At 41.4% G+C, this 17,403-nt stretch overlaps 1 protein-coding gene across 2 annotated transcripts in view; it reads right to left on the reverse strand.

Annotated features, from left to right (window-relative positions):
- Positions 1-6,893: 6,893 nt before the first annotated feature.
- Positions 6,894-17,403, reverse strand: part of GALNT12 (polypeptide N-acetylgalactosaminyltransferase 12) — a 64,599-nt gene continuing 54,089 nt past the window's right edge. For both annotated transcript variants that reach the window (XM_056518449.1, XM_056518448.1), the window contains exons 8-10: positions 14,398-14,511; positions 9,145-9,300; positions 6,894-7,851 (exon numbers count right to left, since the gene is read on the reverse strand). In XM_056518449.1, the coding sequence (XP_056374424.1) occupies positions 7,714-7,851; positions 9,145-9,300; positions 14,398-14,511 (408 nt within the window). In that variant the 3' untranslated portion in view covers positions 6,894-7,713. The remainder of the gene's footprint in view (positions 7,852-9,144; positions 9,301-14,397; positions 14,512-17,403) is intronic.

The following is a 17,403-nucleotide window of genomic DNA, read 5'->3' on the forward strand; positions in this document are numbered from 1 at the left end:
ATTTACAGTTTTTTTTTTTTTAATGGGACAAGGGTGATTCAAACTTTTATTAGGGAAGGGGTTATAGGGGTTCTCCACCATAAGGTGATTTTAGTACGTACCTAGCAGACAGTAATGGACATGCTTAGGAAGGATCTGTGCTTGTCTTGGGGCTAAATGGCTATGTCATGAGATTACCATAACACTGTGGCTAGCTTTTTGTGAACTTGTATTTCCTGTTTGACTTATGTTTTCTTGACTACAAATCCCACAATGCCATTTTCCTCTCTCTCACACATCAGCCACCCCCCCCCCCCCAATTGAAACAAAAGAGTGGTTTTCAATCAGGGTGCCTACAGCTGTTGCATTAGTTGCAGATTGATCCCTCCACCCATTGAAGAAGACAGGCTCCCTGTCATCAGCTGACTAGTGAGTCAGGTCTTGGCCACATTGCAAGCTGGGAAAATTCCAAGACAACAGTCATTTTGTATGCTGGTAAAAATAAATAGTGGGATGAAAATCACATAAGAATTGTGAGAAAACCGTCAAACACAGGAACAGACACTATATTATGAACTACACTAACTTTACAGCCCCTGTAGCATAGTCAAATAAAAAAAATTCCTGGAATACCCCTTTAAATGATCTTTATTAACTTTTTTTTTCTACTTTTTTTTTTGCAATGCTATAACACTGCACACACTGATCTTTTACATTGATCAATGGTTTCTCATAGGAAACCATTGATCGATGATTCTGCCGCTTGACTGCTCATGCCTGGATCTCAGGCACTTAGCAGTCATTCAGCGATCGGACCCCAGGAGACAGGTAAGGGGACCCTCCTCGTGCCATACAGCTGTTCGGGATGCCGCGGCGTTCCCGAACAGCCCATTGAGCTAGCCAGGGGTAGTGTAGTTTCACTTTAGAAGCAGCGATCAACTTTGAACATCGCTTCTAAAGGGTTAATAGCCCGCTGCACCGCGATCAGTGCCACACGCTATTAGCCACGGGTCCCGGCCGTGGCCCCGCATTATAGAAAGGGAGCAGACTCAGGGCGTACAGGTATACCCTGTGTCCTTAAGGGGTTAAGGTGAAAATGGGCTTGGCCCTTAAGGGGTTATCAAGGGAAAAAACTTTTTTTTTTATGTATATCAACTGGCTCCAGAAAGTTAAACAGATTTGTAAATTACTCCTATTAAAAAAAATCTTAATCCTTTCAGTACTTATGAGCTGCTGAAGTTGAGTTGTTCTTTTCTGTCTAAGTGCTCTCTGATGACACCTGTCTCAAGAACTGTCCAGAGTAGAAGCAAATCCCCATAGCATTTCCCGAGACAAGTAGAGACGTCTATTTATTTAACTTTCTGGAGCCAGTTGATATAAAAAAAAAATATATACGTTTTTTGCTGGAATACCCCTTTAACCTCTTAAGGACGCAGGACGTAAATGTATGTCCTGGTGAGGTGGTACTTAACGCACCAGGACGTACATTTACGTCCTAAGCATAACCGCGGGCATCGGAGCGATGCCCGTGTCATGCGCGGCTGATCCCGGCTGCTGATCGCAGCCAGGGACCCGCCGGCAATGGCCGACGCCCGCGATCTCGCGGGCGTCCGCCATTAACCCCTCAGGTGCCGGGATCAATACAGATCCCGGCATCTGCGGCAGTTCGCGATTTAAATGAACGATCGGATCGCCCGCAGCGCTGCTGTGGGGATCCGATCATTCATAACGCCGCACGGAGGTCCCCTCACCTTCCTCCGTGCGGCTCCCGGCGTCTCCTGCTCTGGTCTGTGATCGAGCAGACCAGAGCAGGAGATGACCGATAATACTGATCTGTTCTATGTCCTATACATAGAACAGATCAGTATTAGCAATTATGGTATTGCTATGAATAGTCCCCTATGGGGACTATTCAAGTGTAAAAAAAAATGTAAAAGTAAAAGTAAAAAAAAAGTGAAAAATCCCCTCCCCCAATAAAAAAGTAAAACGTCCGTTTTTTCCTATTTTACCCCCAAAAAGCGTAAAAAACATTTTTTATAGACATATTTGGTATCGCCGCATGCGTAAATTTCCGAACTATTAAAATAAAATGTTAATGATCCCGTACGGTGAACGGCGTGAACGAAAAAAAATAAAAAAAGTCCAAAATTCCTACTTTTTTAATACATTTTATTTAAAAAAAAATTATAAAAAATGTATTAAAAGTTTTTTATATGCAAATGTGGTATCAAAAAAAAGTACAGATCATGGCGCAAAAAATGAGCCCCCATACCGCCACTTATACGGAAAAATAAAAAAGTTAGAGGTCATCAAAATAAAGGGATTATAAACGTACTAATTTGGTTAAAAAGTTTGTGATTTTTTTTAAGTGCAACAATAATATAAAAGTATATAATAATGGGTATCATTTTAATCGTATTGACCCTCAGAATAAAGAACACATGTAATTTTTACCATAAATTGTACGGCGTGAAAACAAAACCTTCCAAAATTAGCAAAATTGCGTTTTTCGTTTTAATTTCCCCACAAAAATAGTGTTTTTTGGTTGCGCCATACATTTTATGATATAATGAGTAATGGCATTACAAAGGACAACTGGTCGCGCAAAAAACAAGCCCTCATACTAGTCTGTGGATGAAAATATAAAAGAGTTATGATTTTTAGAAGGCGAGGAGGAAAAAATGAAAACGTAAAAATTAAATTGTCTGAGTCCTTAAGGCCAAAATGGTCTGAGTGCTTAAGGGGTTAATAGGGATAGGCTTTTTGGGTAAAAAAAAAAAACTCAGACGGCTCTAAATTGCATGCTGAGTAATGCTAGAAATCTGACCAAGAAAAATTATAAAAGTATCTAAAAGTATCTTAAATTCTCACTGTGAAAGGTACAGAAAGGTATGGAAATAAAAGGATCAAGAACATGAGAAAGCCAATGTGGTTGAATAAAAATGTAAGGGGGAAATAAATTTAAAAAATTGCCTTTAAGCTTCTAAAACAGGAAGGCAGTGCAGGAGCATTAAAAACCTAATTAAATAAAATATATAAAAACTGATCTAAGCAGCAAAAAGGCCAAGACAGCATTCAAACAACATTCTAAGGGAGTTAAGTAATCCAATAGCCAGACCCCTAGTTCTAATATTCAATGACTCTATAGTCACAGGGTCTGTTACCCAGGACTGGGGCATAGAAAATGTGGAGCCAATACTCAAAATGGGGTCAACAAGCAACCCTGGGAATTAAAGGGGTTGTCCAGGAAAAAACTTTTTTTTTTTTTCTACATCAACTGGCTCCAGAAAGTTAAACAGATTTGTAAATTACTTCTATAAAAAAATCTTAATCCTTTAAGTACTTATGAGCTTCTGAAGTTAAGGTTGTTCTTTTCTGTCTAAGTCCTCTCTGATGACACCTGTCTCGGGAAACGCCCAGTTTAGAAGCAAATCCCCATAGCAAACCTCTTCTAAACTGGGCGTTTCCCGAGACAGATGTCATCAGAGAGCACTTAGACCAGTGGTTCTTAACCTGGGTTCGATCGAACCCCAGGGGTTCGGTGAGTCAGTCTCGGGCGTTCGGCGGAGGTCAAGACACACCCGACTCCAGGCCCGTCGCAACCGGACAGGCAAACCAAGCAATTGCTTGGGGTCCCGAGCTGGCCCGGGGCCCCATTCAGAGCCGGTGTTTGCCCATCCTGTAGCGACGGGGCAATTCCCCCCATCACTATTAACTCCCTGCGGCCCCGCGTTAAGTTTAAAAATGCAGGGTCCGCCGCGAGATCACTGACGTCCCGTGCGTGCGCCCATAGAAATGAAGGCGGCGAGGACCGGAGGATCGAGAAGGAGGAAGACGCGCTGGCCAGCTTGGTAAGTGACCAGCGGCACGTCATCTTTGGTGCTCCGACCACCGGTCCCAGGACCTACTGCTATAGCTGGAGCGGTGGTCCGAGCACTGAAGTGGGCAGTACACAGGCATACAGCCTCCAGCCATTCACTCTATATGGCTGGAGGCTGTATGTCTGTGGGGGAACACTGCCTGCGCCTAATATGTGGGGGGAACACTGCCTGCGCCCAATGTGTCTTAATGGTTTTGTTCTTTAATGGTTTTGTTCATTTTGTGCACCTATGTAAAAATATATACTTAAATTTATACCTCCTATGTTTTGAATTTGAAAAAAATGATTTTATTTTTCCAATTAAGAAGGGTTCGGTGAATGCGCATATGAAACTGGTGGGGTTCAGTACCTCCAACAAGGTTAAGAACCACTGACTTAGACAGAAAAGAACAACCTTAACTTCAGAAGCTCATAAGTACTGAAAGGATTAAGATTTTTTAATAGAAGTAATTTACAAATCTGTTTAACTTTCTGGAGCCAGTTGATATATATAAAACATTTTTTTCCTGGAATACCCCTTTAAAGGCCTGTTAATTTAACTTCCATTGTAAATTGTTTGAGGGTCCTCTAAGTCATTCTATTTTGGAGTATCTCAATGACAAAAAAATGTATGCCTCCATATCAGCATGAGTTTATGAGGGATCGGTCCTGTCAAACTACCTGATCATCTTTTATATGGAGGTGAGAACAAGGCTGTACCTAGGCAAATTATTTGATGTTGTATATCTTACTTTTAAGTGTTTGGTACTGTGGCACATAAAAGATTCACACATAAAATGAGAATGCTTGGGCTGGGGGAATATGTGTGTAAGTAACTGACTTGGTAATAGGAAACAGAGGGTGGTTATTGATAGTACATACTCTGGTCAGGTGACTGTTACAAGTGGGGTACGACAGGGGTCAGTTTTGGGCCATATTCTATTTAATATGTTTTTAATGACCTTGCACATTTAAGTATCAATCTATGGAGGTAATACTAAGCTCTATAATGTGATTAACACAATAGAGGACAGAGCACTGTTACAAATAGTGGGAGATGATTATGTATTAAATAGGAAAACACTGGGGATGGCTGACATGGAAAAGGACTTAGGAGTTTTAGCTGACAGTAAGTTTAACTGTAGCAACCAGTGTCAGGCAGCTGGTGCCAATGCATATAAAATCATGGAGTGCATTAAAAGGGGCATAGATGTCCATGACAAGGAAATAGTTTTACCACTGTACAAATCCCTAATCAGACCATACATGTAATTCTTACACATTGGCTTACAATGAGATATCTGAGTTTCACAGTAAAACTGTGGGGTTGCACATCTCATTAATAGTTACACCTTTATTATTATAATTTTTAAATGCAGACACCACAATAATCAGATGATCCATCCCACTCAAGACAAGCCTAAGGAAACCGCAACCATGTAAATTAAAAACAGAAGCTGCTTTTCCAGAGGTGCTCTTCATTCTGGCTTATAAAGGGAGGTATTAAGCAGAAATATATGGACAGGAGTCCACCCAAGACCAAAATAATTTTGATTCTTTCAACTAGATTAGTAATATTTTGGCTGAATTGATATACCATTAGAGAGCTGACAGCATAGGGATTTATGCAGCTAATACTGAATTCAGTAAGGGCTGTATACATCTGTATACAATGAGCTCTCCCTAGTTGCAGTTGCAGTTATTTCAGGAACAATAATACAGTACAAACACCCCACCAATGCAATATTCAATCAAAATACTAAGAAGATGGGATGTGTGCAGCAACGTTCAGCTCATACTGCACATTCATGACTGATGAACAGGACGGGAGTTTCATTCAGAGACTACATGCTTTATTTTGCCAGGAGTGAATCCCTACTTAGTTTTTTCAAAACACAGAGTTGTAAGAAACAGCACTGCATTGCTTTCCTTTGATTTATCATATTATCTCAGAAATCCAATAGTAGATACATTTAAATAGCATAAAATAGAATTTTACAAGAATGTACAAAATATATTTTTAATTAGACAAAAATCAATATAAAATCTACTATAAAACCCAGAACAACCATGTCCACATAACCCTGATTTAATTTTAAAGCAAATCACTGAAGAAAAATCATTTCTATTAGTTTTTATTAATTATAGAGAACCTGTTACATTGAAAATGTAGTCCGATCTGTAGGCATTATGTTATAGAGCAGAAGCTGAGCAGATTGATATAGGACTTTTAAGGGAAAATATTCAGTAGAACTTTATTCATCTAAACCTTTGCTCACTCTGGGCTAAGTAGTCATGTGGGCGGTCCTATTCAGTGATTGACAGCCCACACTATAAGAGGGGTAATACTTAGAGAGCATCACCCAGTTCCACATACTAAGCCCAAATTACATAAAGGGTTGCATAAATTAATGTTAAAGGGGTATTCCAGGCAAAAACTTTTTTTTATACATATCAACTGGCTCCGGAAAGTTAAACAGATTTGTAAATGACTTCTATTAAAAAATCTTAATCCTTCCAATAGTTATTAGCTTCTGAAGTTTTCTGTCTGACTGCTCATTGATGATGTCACGTCCCGGGAGCTGTGCATGATGGGAAAATATCCCCATAGGAACTGCACAGCTCCCGGGATGTGAGTCATCAGAGAGCAGTTAGACAGAAAACAACAACTCAACTTCAGAAGCTAATAACTATTGGAAGGATTAAGATTTTTTTAATCGAAGTAATTTACAAATCTGTTTAACTTTCCAGAGCCAGTTGATATATAAAAAAAGTTTTGGCCTGGAATACCCCTTTAAGTTAAACTGGAACTTTTCCACAAACTATATATCATGCTCATCTCCTTCTGCTCTATAACATGATGCAACAAACAAGTGATTGATCCAGTTCACCTTCCCTGATGTACGGTTCTCGGACCGGTGCCCGGCAAGGCATCCAATATTGAAGAAAGAAAGTACGGAGGGTCCAGCACTTCGTTGCAAGCAGCTTTATAGTAGATATATCACACCATAAAAATGACAGTCAGTCAGACCTGTTTCGAGCGCTTGCGCTCGAAACATGTCCGACTGACTGTCGTTTTTATGGTGTGATGTATCTACAATAAAGCTGCTTGCAACGAAGTTCTTCGCATGATGCCTGCAGATTGGACTGTATTTTCAATATGACAGGTTTCTTTTGAGTACAAAGCTTCAGGTAGTACTTTTCTACAGAATTTGGTATCCCATGGTTGTTTTAAATTTCTATTAAAGTGTGCAATAAACAGCTGTGTTACAAAGAATCCATATTATTAAATCACATTAAAGTTTCATTTTAGAAATACACAAATAGGCTTTTTGCAGCAATATTTAGGTTAAGTTAAAAAAAAAAAAAAAAGAATTTAAATTAAGGCAAGAAACTATCGGTCTACCTGGACCTACATAAGTAAACACAACTCAGTCCTTGGTGTGCCCTTCATAACATGTCACATTACCCTGATCCATGCAAGGACAGGTGATAGATAAAAAAGTGGCTTGACCAGAAAACCAAGGAGATTTGTTTTTTTTTTTTAGGATTTTAAAACAGATGGACATATAAATAATCAGGTTTGATTTCCCACTCTACATATACAAAGGAATATACACACACTTTCTTTTTTTCAACACCACTGTCTGGAATATCCATTTTTTTACAGTATAACCTGTATTTCATCACCCATAATCATATCAAAAATAGAAGAATAAAAACAGCCACAAAAGATCCCGGCAGAGCTCCTGATTCGTAGATCTGTGATATGTATTTGCCAGAAATATTAACTGTTTAAAACTGACAGAGAAATAATGTTCTTGCTCCTGAGACAGGGCAATCAGTAGTAACTGCACCAGTCTAATTGGGTTGGATTAGCTTCTCTCCTGGAAAAACCATTTTTGTAGATTAGAGTTTGAGCATGGTCTTAATAAAGGGGCAGGATTCCCCATGCTGGTAGTCCTCTCGGCTTGAACACACTTCTTTGTTTGCTCATGAAACAGAGTACCGTCCTGTAAATTACAATAAGTGGCATTAGTTAAAATAACAAAATTATGTTATAAATCATACTAGGTATACATAAGATGTATTGTTTACTAGTTATTAAAAGGAAACTGTCACGCGTGCTGTCTCATCTGCAGGCATAATGTTATAGAGCAGGATTAGCTGAGCAGACTGATATATAATTTATGAGAAAAGATTTATTATAACTTGTATTTTATTCATTTCTATTTCTGTTTATTCTTGGCTTAAGAGTCCAATGGGTAGGCCTACCCAGTGATTGACAGCTGTGACCATATACAGTACATCCGAATACAGGGCAGGTTGCCATCATTGGATGAGACCACTCACTGAACAGGGAATTCAATCAACAAGTTACACTGACTCTTTTCCCTCAAAACTACATAATGCCTGCAGATTAAACAGCATTTCCATAGTGACAGGTTCTATTTAAGAAAAGATAAATCCACTAATAATATTACTATACTCAAGAAGGCATCATGTCCCCTTTTATATCACAGGTATGACCATTCACTTAGATATAAAATATTGTTTACAATGTCATAACACAGAAAAATCATATTCAACAGCATAACGTAGAACATTAAAGGCAAATGCACACTACAGAATTTCTGCATGGACCTATTCCAAGCTGAGATTCCATGTGCAGCAGGCTTGAGCGGAATCGACACTAATGTTTGCGTAAACATTTAACATAGTTCCCACTAACAGCAAAGCAGTTCTAGGGTAGGGTCTAACGGACGGATACGCTGCAGATCCGCCGATGATGGACCCTACAGTGTACCCACAGCTGTATCTGAGCTCGCACATCTCAGTGTTTCTGCTCGTAGCAATGTGAGAGTTGCTGCGCGCATGTGCAATATACTTGCACACATCGCAGCTGCTCTCGACCTAGCTCAGTGAGCAGGGGGAATGGCCGTGATGTGTGCGAGTACACTGCGCGTGCTGGATAGGCCATAATTGTCTAATCAAGATGGGTTTACCAAAAAGCAGCAATACTTTCTTTGATTAATGCCAACTATGTTTATTTTTAAATAAAAATTTCACAGTTTTCCTTTATATCATAAATAAAATTGGATTTGGCAAGTCTAAACTATAAAAATTTTCCAATATTTATCTTGCATCTTGAACGCCGTAAAAAAACAAAGGCTGAACTGGAAGGTATCTTCTGACACATGTACTGTAAACCCCTTACTAAAGGAAACCTACAACAATTGACCTAATATAATAATGACACTGCTTTACAGGCTCCTGATGCTAGAGTTAAGAATGTTTCCTCATACCTCTCTGAAAATAAACTTTTGGTTCTCAGGCACACTTTGTCCATTTTCTCGACATAAAAACATTGTTAACTGGTCAGAGTCTTGCTCTACAGCTGTACAACCTTCAGGTTGTCGTGTGTTGTACCGGATCTCATTGTAAGATGTATATTCAAAGAACTAAAAAAATACAGGAGAACAATAATATATCATTTATTACACAAGTAGAAAGAGAAAAGTGCAAGTCGACACTGCAAAGGGTTAAATTAAGTAATTCCAATCTGAAGTTTAAGGAAAGACCAACAAGTACGTGAAATGGTTGTGCTGACTTTCCGTGAGCAACACAATAATAATTCATGTGAAAAAAAAAGAGGAATTCAAAAAGCACTCACTGGTACTTGAGAAGATTCAAAATTCATTTATAAGTTCAGTCCAATAAAAGCTTGTGCAGGTTGGATAGACACAAGGAGATGAGCTGTTTAACCCCTTCAGGACGGAGCCCATTTTGGCCTTAAGGACCGGAGCGTTTTTTGCACATCTGACCACTGTCACTTTAAACATTAATAACTCTGGAATGCTTTTACTTATCAATCTGATTCCGAGATTGTTTTTTCGTGACATATTCTACTTTAACATAGTGGTAAATTTTTGTCGATACTTGCATCCTTTCTTGGTGAAAAATCCGTAAATTTGATGAAAAATTTGAAAATTTAGCATTTTTCTAACTTTGAAGCTTTCTGCTTGTAAGGAAAATGGATATTACGAATACATTTTTTTTTGGTTCACATATACAATATGTCTACTTTATGTTTACATCATAAAATTGACGTGTTTTTACTTTTGGAAGACACCAGAGGGCTTCAAAGTTCAGCAGCAATTTTCCGATTTTTCACAAAATTTTCAAACTCAGTATTTTTCAGGGACCAGTTCAGGTTTGAAGTGGATTTGAAGGGTCTTCATATTAGAAATACCCCATAAATGACCCCATTATAAAAACTACACCCCCCAAAGTATTCAAAATGACATTCAGTAAGTGTTTTAACCCTTTAGGTGTTTCACACGAATAGCAGCAAAGTGAAGGAGAAAATTCACAATCTTCATTTTTTACACTCACATGTTCTTGTAGACCCAATTTTTGAATTTTTACAAGGGGTAAAAGGACAAAATTTTTACTTGTATTTGTAGCCCAATTTCTCTCGAGTAAGCACATACCTAATATGTCTATGTAAAGTGTTCGGCGGGCGCAGTAGAGGGCTCAGAAGGGAAGGAGCGACAAGGGGATTTTGGAGAGTACGTTTTTCTGAAATGGTTTTTGGGGGGCATGTTACCTTTAGGAAGCCCTTATGGTGCCAGAACAGCAAAAAAAAACCACATGGCATACCATTTTGGAAACTAGACCCCTCGGGGAATGTAACATGGGATAAAGTGAACCTTAATACCCCACAGGTGTTTCACGACTTTTGCAAATGTAAAAAAAAAAAAAAAATTTTTACCTAAAATGCTTGTTTTCCCAAAAAAATTTTATTTTTAAAAAGGGTAATAGCAGAAAATACCCCTAAAAATTTGAAGCCCAATTTCTCCCGATTCAGAAAACACCCCATATGGGGGTGAAAAGTGCTCTGCTGGCGCACTACAGGTCTCAGAAGAGAAGGAGTCACATTTGGCTTTTTGAACGCAAATTTTGCTCTGGGGGCATGCCGCATTTAGGAAGCCCCTATGGTGCCAGGATAGCAAAAAAAAACCACATGGCATACTATTTTGGAAACTAGACCCCTCGGGGAACGTAACAAGGGGTTAAGTGAACCTTTATACCCCACAGGTGTTTCACGACTTTTGCATATGTAAAAAATTTTTTTTTTTTTTACCTAAAATGCTTGTTTTCCCAAAAATTTTACATTTTTAAAAAGGGTAAAAGCAGAAAATACCCCCCAAAATTTGTAACACAATTTCTCCCGAGTACGGCGATACCCCATATGTGACCCTAAACTGTTGCCTTGAAATACGACAGGGCTCCAAAGTGAGAGCGCCATGCGCATTTGAGGCCTAAATTAGGGATTGCATAGGGGTGGACATAGGGGTATTCTACGCCAGTGATTCCCAAACAGGGTGCCTCCAGCTGTTGCAAAACTCCCAGCATGCCTGGACAGTCAACGGCTGTCCGACAATACTGGGAGTTGTTTTGCAACAGCTGGAGGCTCCGTTCTGGAAACAGTGGCGTACCAGACGTTTTTCATTTTTATTGGGGAGGGGAGGGGGGCTGTATAGGGGTATGTGTATATGTAGTGTTTTTTACTTTTTATTTTATTTTTTGTGTTAGTGTAGTGTAGTGTTTTTAGGGTACAGTCGCACGGACGGGGGGTTCACAGTAGTTTCTCGCTGGCAATTTGAGCTGCAGCAGAAAGTTTGCGGCAGCTCAAATTTGCAGCCAGATACTTACTGTAATCCTCCGCCCATGTGAGTGTACCCTGTACGTTCACATTGGGGGGGGGACATCCAGCTGTTGCAAAACTACAACTCCCAGCATGCCCGTTGGCTGTCGGTGACTGCTGAGAGTTGCAGTTTTGCAACAACTGTAGGCACACTGGTTATGTATCACTGAGTTTGTGACCTAACTCAGTGTTTCACAACCAGTGTGCCTCCAGCTGTTGCAAAACTACAACTCCCAGCATGTACGGTGCATGGTGTACGGTGACTGCTGAGAGTTGTAGTTTGCAACAGCTGGAGGCACACCGGTCGTGAAACACTGAGTTAGGTAAAAAAAAACTCTGAGTTTCACAACCAGTGTGCCTTCAGCTGTTGCAAAACTACAACTCTCAGCAGTCACCGACAGCCAACGGGCATGCTGGGAGTTGTAGTTATGCAACCAGCAGATGCACCACTACAACTCCCAGCATGCACTTTAGCTGTTTGTGCAAGCTGGGAGTTATAGTTATACAACAGCTGAAGGTACACTTTTCCATAGAAAGAATGTGCCTCCAGCTGTTGCAAAACCATAAGTCCCAGCATGCCCATAAGGGAATGCTGGGAGTTGTGGTGGTCTGCCTCCTGCTGTTGCATAACTACAGCTCCCAGCATGCCCTTTTTGCATGCTGGGAGCTGTTGCTAAGCAACAGCAGGAGGCTGTCACTCACCTCCAACGATCCAGCCGCACAGGTCAGTCCCTCGTCGTCTCCGCCGCCGCAGCTGCTCCTGGGGCCCCGATCCCAACAGGGGCGCCGGGGATCGGGGTCCCCAGCACCCGGGGTCGTCTTCCCGCACCCGCTCACGCCCTCCAGAAGAGGGGCGGAGCGGGTGCGGGAGTGACACCCGCAGCAGGCGCCCTGATTGGTCGGCCGGTAATCCGGCCGACGAATCAGGGCGATCGTGAGGTGGCACCAGTGCTACCTCACCCCTGCAGGCTCTGGCTGTTCGGGGCCGTCAGAGACGGCCCCGAACAGCCAGTAATTCCGGGTCACCGGGTCACCGGAGACCCGATTGACCCGGAATCGCCGCAGATCGCTGGACTGAATTGTCCAGCGATCTGCGGCGATCGCCGACATGGGGGGGGGGGGGGGGCATAATGACCCCCCTGGGCGATATGCCGGGATGCCTGCTGAACAATTTCAGCAGGCATCCGGCTCCGGTCCCCAACCGGCTAGCGGTGGGGGCCGGAATTCCCACGGGCGTATGGATACGCCCTCGGTCCTTAAGGACTCGGGATTCAGGGCGTATCCATACGCCCTATGTCCTGAAGAGGTTAAAGGGGTACTCCGGTGAAAACCTTTTTTATTTTTTTTATTTTAATCAACTGGTGCCAGAAAGTTAAACAGATTTGTAAATTACTTCTATTAAAAAATCTTAATCCTTCCTGTACTTATTAGCTGCTGAATACTACAGCGGAAATTCTTTTCTTTTTGAAACACAGTGCTCTCTGCTGACATCATGAGCACAGTGCTCTCTGCTGACATCTCTGTCCATTTTAGGAACTGTCCAGAACAGCATATGTTTGCTATGGGGATTTCCTTTTACTCTGGACAGTTCCTAAAATGGACAGAGATGTCAGCAGAGAGCACTGTGCTCATGATGTCAGCAAACAGCTCTGTGTTTCAAACGGAAAAGAATTTCCACTGTAATATTCAGCAGCTAATAAGCACAGGAAGGATTAAGATTTTTTGATAGAAGTAATTTACAAATCTGTTTAACTTGATTTAAAGTTGATTTAAAGTTGATTTAAAGAAATAAAAAATAAAAAAAAAGTTTTTCACCGGAGTACCCCTTTAAGTGACAACCCTTTCGCACCACTCCTTGGATTAAATAAATAATTTACTTTTAAACTTTTCATATATCACCTTTTGTAGTAATAAAACTATCATAGAACAGAATAAAACAAAATGACACAAACAAATATTACTACTTATAAATGTGTACAGTACAGTGATGCCCCCGACTTATGATGGCCCCGACATATGATCATTTCAACATATGATGGCCTCTCAGAGCCCATCGTATGTTGAAGGCAGCCTCGACATATGATGCTGCTGTGTGTCGGGGCCATTATACAAACAGCTATCTGACAGCGCTGACAACTTCAGCAACTGACAGATAGTTGTTTAATGTGCCCTGTGTGCCCCGTTCTGCCTCCTGTTACTCACATGTTGTCCTGCTAACTCACGCAGGCTTCCACTGTGAGCTCAGTGTAAGCCCCGCCCCCCCAGTGCAGCCATAGCCAATAGCCTGCAGCATCTTGCTGCAGGCATCCAATGAGCTGCTCCTCTTCCTTTCCTATAGAGCTGTAGTCGGCAGGATCGTAATGGAGGACATTCTGTCTCCCCTGAAGGTATTTAAAGAACTGTACAGTACTGTATGCGATGTCACACATCACATACAATACATAGACACACTATACACCCCATACATCAATGTTTCCCTATCAGTGTGCCTCCAGCTGTTGCAAAACTATAACTCCCAGCATGCCCAGACAGTCTATGGCTGTACATGCATGCTGGGAGTTGTAGTTGTGCAACAGCTGGAGGCACCCTGGTTTGTTAAACACTCCCCATATACTCCACATACAATGGTCATCCCAGAACCAATTAGCAGTTTCCCATAGAGATATGTATTCAACATACAATGGTTCCGAGGCCCAGAACCAATTACCATTTTTACATAGACATATGTACTCGACATATGATGGTTTCAACATATGATGGTTCTCCTGGAACCAATTAATATCATATGTTGAGGGACCACTGTATATACAAACCAAACAGCATATTGTAATAAATGTATAACCCATACCTGATTCTGCCCCATTCCATGACAGGGATAAAGAATAATCTTTTGTCCAGTGACATCATTCTCATTCGGAGGATTATAATCAAAGCAATAGTTATCCATTCCCTTATTTTTGAGCTGTAGAAAATACATTAAGAATTGTTATAACACAATTTGAAGAAGAATATAATATTAACTTAAAGAACCATTTTAACTTGGATGATACTGTCTCTTTAATAATCCAAATGGAAGTTAAGGTGTTTATACATGAATTTCTTATACTCTGTTACATAGGTTATGTTAAAAAGTTGCCACTGGGAATAAAGTGAACATGAATCTTTTCAAGTAGCTGCAATATATAGGAGCAAAATAAATCTGATCATCAGGTCTGACTTTAAATTGACATGTTATATAGAAAAGTACAAGACTTCCCAGACCCACTGTGGTGATCACTCTACCAGGATGTCTACAGGAAAGTTGTGTCTGCTCAGGGAACACGCCGTCCTCATTTTGGTCTTTACTCTGAAATTACTACCAAAGGGAGTGCTATAGGCCACTAGGAAAAAACAATAGAGCAGTGATATCACAGCAGCAAGTGGAAATATGAAAGCCACAAGAGGTCTGATGGTCATACATCAGGAGAGTGTAGACCGCAACATTCTTCTTACATCTACTACTTCACTACTACTATTAGTTTCCAATGTTTACACTTATACCTCACTACTACTGTACTACTGCTTCAGCGTCCCTTAACTGTATCACTAATGAAGGTTTAGTGATGCCCATGTATATGTCAACACAGAGCTACATCTAAGTAATTGTTAAAGAGTACCTGTCATTTGGGAAAACTTTTCACATGTTGTAGCAACATATCAAAAATTTTGATCGGCAAAGGAGTGTTTAGGCCTCCTCCAATTAGGAGTACAAGGTGGGAGAAGTCGGCCCTGCCACACTCTTCTCTCCCTGCTCTGTATCATGTGATCGAGACATGCTCCATAGACTTACATTGCGGGTATGTCTTGATCACGTGACACGGAGCCAGGAGAAGTCCGCGCTCAGCGACTCGTTCTCCTGAACCATGGAGGTCTGAACACTCAAACCCCTGCTGATCCAAACTTTTTACCTATCGCTAGGACAACAGTAACCATTTAAATTACTCAGTAATTAATGAGAAATGGTTGGAAGTAGATGGATTTATACCTCTTTTTAACTGTTACTACTATTTATCTACTCCTTCATTATAATTTATATACCACCACTCAAATGTTTAAAGGGGTACTCCGGTGTTAAACTTTTTTTTTTTTTTTTATCAACTGGTGCCAGAAAGTTAAACAGATTTGTAAATTACTTCTATTAAAAAATATTAATCCTTCCAGTACTTATTAGCTGCTGAATACTACAGAGGAAATTCTTTTCTTTTTGGAACACATTGCTCTCTGCTGACATCATGACCACAGTGCTCTCTGTTGACATCTCTGTCCATTTTAGGAACTGTCCATAGCAGCATATTTTTTCTATGGGGTTTTTCTTCTACTCTGGACAGTTCTTAAAATGGACAGAGATGTCAGCAGAGAGCACTGTGGTGATGATGTCAGACGAGAGCCCTGTGTTCCAAAAAGAAAATAATTTCCTATGTAGTATTCAGCAGCTAATAAGTACTGGAAGGGTTAATATTTTTAAGTACTGGAAGGGTTAAGATCCTATTCCTGCTATTGGTCATCCAGAAGCAAAAACCAATAGCAGATCAGGGGCGGGGGGTGTTAACTTTCGGTTTCCCTGTTCTGTCCACCCACAATAGGCGGGGCAGAATGGGGAAACCGAAGGGGACCAGCGCCAAAGGTCACTTACCCGTTGGCAGCGGCGACGATCAGGGGGGGGGGGGGGGGGGATCGGTGGCAGCAAAGGACGGCGATGCGGCTCCCTTGATCCTATGGAAGCCGGGGGGTTGCCTAGCAACATCTGGAGGGCTACAGTTTGAGATCACTATACAGTGGTCTCTAAACTGTAGCCCTCCAGATGTTGCAAAACTACAACTCACAGCATGCCCAGACAGCTGTTTGGGCATGCTGGGAGTTGTAGTTTTGCACCAGCTGGAGGGCTACAATTTGGAGCTCACTGTGCAGTGATCTCTAAACTGTGGCCCTCTAGATTTTGCAAAACTACAACTCCTAGCATGCCCACACAGCAGTTTCCTGTCTGGGCATGCTGGGATTTGTAGTTTTGCATCATCTGGAGGGCCCTAGTCTGGAGATCACTGTGCAGTGGTCTCTAAACTGTAGCTCTCCAGATGTTGCAAAACTGCAAATCCGAGCATGCCCAAACAGCTGTCTCAGCATGCTGGGAGTTGCAGTTGTGTACCTCCAGCTGTTGCATAACTACATCTCCCAGCATGCCCTTCGGCGATCAGTACATGCTGGGAGTTGTAGTTTTGCAACAGCTGGAGGCACACTCGTTGGAAAATACTGAGTTAGGTAACAGAACCTAACTGAAGGTTTTCCAACCAGTGTGCCTCCAGCTGTTGCAAAAGTACAACTCCCAGCATGCACGGTCTGTCAGTACATGCTGGGAGTTGTAGTTTTGAAACAGCTGGAGGATGCCCCCCCCCATGTGAATGTACAGGATACATTCACACGGGCGAGTTTACTGGTTCAAGTTTGAGCAAACTCCTAGCGGGAAACTCACTGCCAGTGCGAATGTACCCTAAAAACACTACACTACACTAACACATAATAAAGGGTATAACACTACATATACACCCCCTTACACTGTCCCCCCCAATAAAATTGAAAAACGTATCGTACGGCAGTGTTTCCAAAACGGAGCCTCCAGCTGTTGCAAAACAACAACTCCATGAATTTCCGGACAGCCACTGACTGTCCAGGCATGCTGGGAGTTTAGCAACAACTGGAGGCACCCTGTTTGGGAATCAATGGCGTAGAATACCTCTATGTCCACCCCTATGCAATCCCTAATTTAGTCCTCAAATGTGCATGGTGCTCTCTCACTTCGGAGCCCTGTCGTATTTCAAGG

Source organism: Hyla sarda, chromosome 5, assembly GCF_029499605.1.
Source record: "Hyla sarda isolate aHylSar1 chromosome 5, aHylSar1.hap1, whole genome shotgun sequence".
In the NCBI taxonomy this organism is placed as follows: Eukaryota; Metazoa; Chordata; class Amphibia; order Anura; family Hylidae; genus Hyla; species Hyla sarda.